Source organism: Strongylocentrotus purpuratus, unplaced genomic scaffold (assembly GCF_000002235.5).
Source record: "Strongylocentrotus purpuratus isolate Spur 01 unplaced genomic scaffold, Spur_5.0 spur5_scaffold_13, whole genome shotgun sequence".
Taxonomy (NCBI): domain Eukaryota; kingdom Metazoa; phylum Echinodermata; class Echinoidea; order Camarodonta; family Strongylocentrotidae; genus Strongylocentrotus; species Strongylocentrotus purpuratus.
Window position 1 is genome coordinate 22,645,053 of NW_022145598.1, and position 5,864 is coordinate 22,650,916.

At 39.9% G+C, this 5,864-nt stretch overlaps 1 protein-coding gene across 1 annotated transcript; it reads left to right on the top strand.

Moving 5' to 3' along the window:
• The first annotated feature begins 887 nt into the window (after positions 1-887).
• On the top strand, positions 888-5,176 carry LOC584463 (serine/threonine-protein kinase mos). The gene has a single exon (XM_003729359.3). The coding sequence runs from the start codon at positions 1,748-1,750 to the stop codon at positions 3,002-3,004; it is 1,257 nt and encodes a 418-aa protein (XP_003729407.1). The 5' UTR covers positions 888-1,747; the 3' UTR covers positions 3,005-5,176.
• Positions 5,177-5,864: the final 688 nt, after the last annotated feature.

The following is a 5,864-nucleotide window of genomic DNA, read 5'->3' on the forward strand; positions in this document are numbered from 1 at the left end:
TCATTGTAGATTACCAAGCGAGTGATAGCACATGCCACTTATACTCCACCTGTAATTGATCCCATATGGTCGATGAAAAAAATAATTTATGCTGGTATATGCCTGTCATGTGGGCCTTGCTAATATTCAGCACTATATTACTTTTATGCCGGGGAGATCAATATTGAAATACACCGCATGAGAAAGAAAATATGCACACACATTATAACAACGTGCCTCCCCTTACTAGTACACTCCAGTCAGGTGGTGGGTTTGGATGTGTGGTACCGGTATGAAGGGAATAGTATACATGCCATTGTTATAGTCATGCAGTATCATCTCTGGAAACTATATAAGACTGCTGTTCAGCAACCAATACCAAATAAAACTTCGTGTTATCCGTGTTGAATACTCGTCGTTTGTCAAAAACGACAGGTCTAATTTGTGGGAATTCTGTTGGACGATATTCTTCGGATCTGGAAATAGGTGGATCCTGTTGCGGATCGAACTCAGCTCCGTATTGTACCGTTTCAAAGGAATCCGCCACCTCCTGAGCTTTCCTCCAAAAATACAACCCTTAACGATGACCGTGGAATTAACGAGCATGTCTTCAAAATCGTAACATTTATGAAATTCTTCGTGACAACTTTACTCTTTGATTTGAGAAAAGAAGCAGAATCTCAATCGGATCTGTAAAACTCTTAACCCGGAACGGATTCGGGCATCATTCATTCGCCATTCACAGTGGTTCGCTTTTGCACAACGATTTTCTTTCTCCATAATTATTCAAGAAAGATCCGAGTTCGGATGTCATTTACTTTAGATACACCGAGCAGATTATGCACCAACAAATTTGTTATGATGCCATTGAAATGAATACATTAGTTTTGTGCAAATGGATCTCGGACAAATTGTACTAAAAGCAGTATAAAGACTTTCGATGGATTTCGGTCGACAAGGAATTTTGAGGGATTCTTCGATAAGGGATTTTTCTTGACTCAAGTGCTATGTTTTGTAAAAACCTGAAAGCTACTAAAGTAATTTGTTTCATTCATAACTTATGAATGATCTCATTTTCACCTGTGATGTTGAAGTACGGTACACTTGAGAGATGTACCTTTCAGTACATTAACTATTTCTAACGTTTTATTCTTCATAATATGCACCCAGATCGGCCTTGCTTTCTAGGAAAAACATATAACAGTTCAACTTAAGGCCTATATTTGGAATAACATGGATTATGCCGGTGGCTTATTTTATTGCTCTTATATCCTGGCAAGTTATAGCGACGTGTGAGGGTAACGAAATGTCACTGGGGCTGTGAAACACTCGGACTTTATTCCTCAACTTTGTCTGGAGATCCATTGGATGCGGGATTGGATGTGATCAAACTTTCATCGATAATAGGACAGTACTTTCAGGGTTACAGTATCTGCCTTCATACTTTGTAGCGGAGTATTTTCATAATTATTTTCTTCTTCGATCTACGCAGCAATCATGCTAATAGACACAGCACCTCCCTTTCGAACAAAATAACACCTGGTTCCCCAGGTCAGGCTTAAATAAATCAATTGAGTCTAGACCACTTCACGCACCTGTCGATGTTTATATACAGCGTTAAGCAGAACAGAAGCATACATTTGCATATAGCAAAATGTCGAGATTTTCTTAACAATCAATTATACACTCTCTTGATTGGTATGACAATTGCGAGGGCATTGCTGTGCCTTGCTATTCGACTTATTGGAGCTCGCAGCTGACAAGAACAATGACGAAAATATTTGAGGTGATACTGAGGCTTTTGTCTCGGCATTTCGCCTTTCTGCGGATCTACCAGGCGTACCTTCAGCGCACGAAGCGGACAATTTCCACGGAAAATCTTTTAGCGACGAGGGATTGTGATTCAGAGACGTTTGGCCTCAAACGAAGAAGACATACCGACTGTGTGATAAAGACCAGAGAATATCACTCAGCAGAGGTATATTGTCGAGATTCAAATAAGAGGAATAAACCAGTGGGATTGCAGAGTGCCTTTATTTTAAAAGGAGATACTGAATTTCAAATGGAGGAGTCGATGGTGAATACAAACTTTAGGATCATAACGCATCAGCATGCGTCAAGGACAACATACCACTGTGTCTCGGATAATAATAATGATACTGTTTCAGTGAGGCCGCGAGATCTTCTTACGGACGACTTTCAGGTCGAAGGTTTGATCGGCAGCGGTGGTTTTGGATCGGTGTTTGTTGGGAAGTACTGCGGTCGACGAGTGGCCGTCAAGGTGTTACGACCACGCCGGAAAAACGCTGAAGCCATGCTGCAGAGCTTTCGCGCAGAAGTCAACGCCCTGTACTTAAAGCATGAGAACATCGTCAATGTACTAGCCACAAGTGCCGTAGAGGATTTCGAGGCTGGTGCTTTTATCATCATGGAGTACGCGGGGAAGAGGAATCTACAGCAACTGATCAATGAACCATCCGAAAGGTTACCGCTGGCACGCCGTGCAAATTTTGCTCTTCACATCATCCGTGCCTTACAATACACCCACGCACATAACATCGCCCACTTGGACGTCAAACCAGCAAATATCATTGTAGATGATTATGACGTATGTCGCTTGTGTGATTATGGATGCTCTCAGCAGGTCTTTGGGTCAAATGGCAAAGGTCTTCGAAGTCCTACGAATCGGTCGTACTTGACCGGCACTTGTGGGTACCGCGCCCCGGAGCTCTTGTGTGGTGACGCGCCGACGACCAAAGCCGACATCTATTCGTTTGGGATCACACTTTGGCAGATGCTGACGCGAGAGACGCCATACGCTGGGGAGAATCATCACGTCGTCATTTTCGGCGTCGTCGCCAAGGACATGCGCCCGAAGCTTCCCGGCAACGAGAACGAGACGGAAAACGACTGGTATCGTCGGCTCATCACGAAGGCCTGGCCGAAGCAACCCGAAGACAGACCGACTGCCAGGGAGTTACTGAAAGAGCTGGAGATGCGACTCGGTGTGGACGACGTCGCTTGAACGATTGTGCCGGCAGCCGAACTCCCATCTACCAGTTGGTGAATGTCAGCTATTGATGGTTGAAGTTTGGTGCTCCAGAGCAATATTTTATCGTCGCATCTAACATCCTTGAGATGCCATCTTTGGCTAGTTGCAGTTCATCCGGTGACATCTATTGAACTGCCCATTGTCGTCAACCGCGATTTGAGTCTTCAAAATACTATAGGTTCTCCAACATACTTGCGCAGGTCTATACGTCTAAAAACATTTCTTATCGACGTAATATCTTTTTTATTGTGATATATCAATCGATTGTACTAATGACATTAAAGGTCCCCATATTCAATGATATTCATTTTCATTAGCTAATCATTCTGAGTTTTTAATGATATCACCCTTCCTTAGCAACTGCCATATAGTACCCTATAAGTATAAGTGATACATTACGCTTCTCTTTCGAGAGTTTTTAATCGTTGTTATTTGTGAAAAATCTAAAATTTGTAGTTAAAATCGCTAATGGATTCAATCGATCAAACAAGCAGGCGCCGGCAGATTGAGGCGAATCCGGGTATATCTATTTCATGATTATCGTGATGATGAATACAAAACCATGACGTCACAATTAGGGTTGGTTTTCATGAACCACTTCAGTAAGTGCCTCAGATTTAATTGTGATAATGACTAACATGAATAATTTAATGTCGAATTCCCTGATGTTCTTCTATATAAAGATAATGATGTTACCAGTGACTACTGTATTTAAAATCAACTAGTAGAGGCACCCCTAAACGCTATGAAATATCAACACGTTACTCTGTTTTGTAAATCTGTCCTTTGAATTATACAAATATTGTATTCAAAATTATGTCTTCCTGAGGTTTTAAGTCTTCCAAAATCGATTATCTCTCGAGCATTTGTCTTATGGTGGTCATAGGTCTTCCAACTTTCTTTTCCAACACCATTTCTTGCAGTGTAGGCACTACAGCAGATCACTTTCGTGCATTTTTAAAATCTAAATAGTAGAACCCGATGTCTGCCCATGCTTAATCGTTTACTCTCTCATTCATTTTCATATCTCACTTTAGAGAGATGCTACTTACAGTAATACTACTTTGTCTACTTATCTTTTGGTATCAGTATAACACATTTGTTTTTGTATCTGTTCTTCTGAAGAGGGATTTTGAGGGGGAAATGTTTTCTCTATGCAATATATCTGAATAATCTTTTAAATCGACCCTTTATCGAAAGAAAACTCATGTGTTTTTGAACAATAATTCCAGAGCAGATTTCAATGCAAATCGAATTCAAATTCAATACAATGATCGGTTTACTATTAAATAAACTATGCACAAATTAAAACCTTTCAATAATACATCAACAGACTATCTGCTTGAATTGAACAAAAATATTGACAGTTGTGAGCAGCCCTCTTCCCCGGGGACTATATCCTAGGTCCTCAACATAAAAATCAATATTACGATTTGCATAGTAATGCGTGAAGCAATCTATATTTTTAACATCTCGTTTTATTTACAATTGAAGGACGTGTTGTTTTCAATTTCGTCTAAATTGTCGTTTTTATACCATATGTGTATACGTATAATCTATTCAATGAGGAAAAAAATGAAGAAAAAAAATGAAAAAAATTCTTAATCGTAAACAAATATTTCCCCGTTAATCATGTGAAAAATGTTGTTATTATACTTTTGAGAGATTATGCGATGTCAAATTTCTCGCTTAAACAATATGTCATCTTAAAATGTTGTCATGGCAAAAGTAAAACGAGGCATGCTAATTAGAATTGTGGTATATATAAGGTGTGAAGCTGTCAGAAGGGCTCTAATGGTGATTTCCAATTCCAAAACTATTGGGACATTGGTATAAAGCGCCCTTCTGCCAGGCTAACATCTTTGAATGTAGTCAAGGTTTTTTCTTCAAAATGGTTGGTTTGTTTCTATAATAAATTGTCTATCATGAGTTAAGATTCTTTTGACAGAGATTGAGTACCCACAAGGAACTTGGTTCGAACCTCGTCCCCATTTATAGTTTGAATTTCAAGCCTTCAGTCACTCCAAAGCTATAGTCCGCTAAACACTCATGCCCATCTGAGAGTGACATTATACCCAGCAAAAGTGGCATTCGTGACATTAAGATAGATTACTGGTTAAATCAAGTTGTAAAGACCTATTTTCTTGACAGTCTTTTGGGTTATCGCAAGTAACGATGGAATCGTGTGCAACGTGAAATATGTGTATATGATTATAATGAACTCAATACACGCGATGAAGGATATGAATAGTGCTTATACTTTTTTGTCCTGGTTTGGTCATGTCTACACGTTCTCATATTCTGACTGGTATAGTGTTACATTTAATAGCGTTTTGCTTTCCATATACGACGTGACCATAAGATGTGTCTATACGGTATGTTCATGGGATGTTGGCGCACGATCTTCCATACGATATCGGACATCTTGGGATACGATCTTCATTCGTATGGACATACCCTATGACATGTAAATGGTAAAAAATTTAACTTGATAACGTCAACTCACATGATGTTGTCCATACGACGTGAAACATTACGTAGACTCTCATTTCGTAGACTCTCATTTCGTATGGACACACCCTATAGGATTATACACATGATTCAATTATGAAACCGGTTGAGTCAGAATATAAATGGCCGTGTAAATGTGATTAAACGCAGCTTCTGTATGTATGTAACCTTCCAAATCTCACTATTGCTGGTAGTGGCAGCCTCAGGTTCGAGTATCTTTCCGAGAAACACACTCTTGTAACTACCATGGACAGATGCCAGTTACTTGATAATACATGAGAGAGAGAGAGAGAGAGAGAGAGAGTGGGAGGGAGAGAGAGAG

What these genes read in the sequence shown, in the direction of transcription:
- LOC584463 (XM_003729359.3), top strand. Translation starts at nt 1,748, where the DNA reads ATGACGAAAATATTTGAGGTGATACTGAGGCTTTTGTCTCGGCATTTC.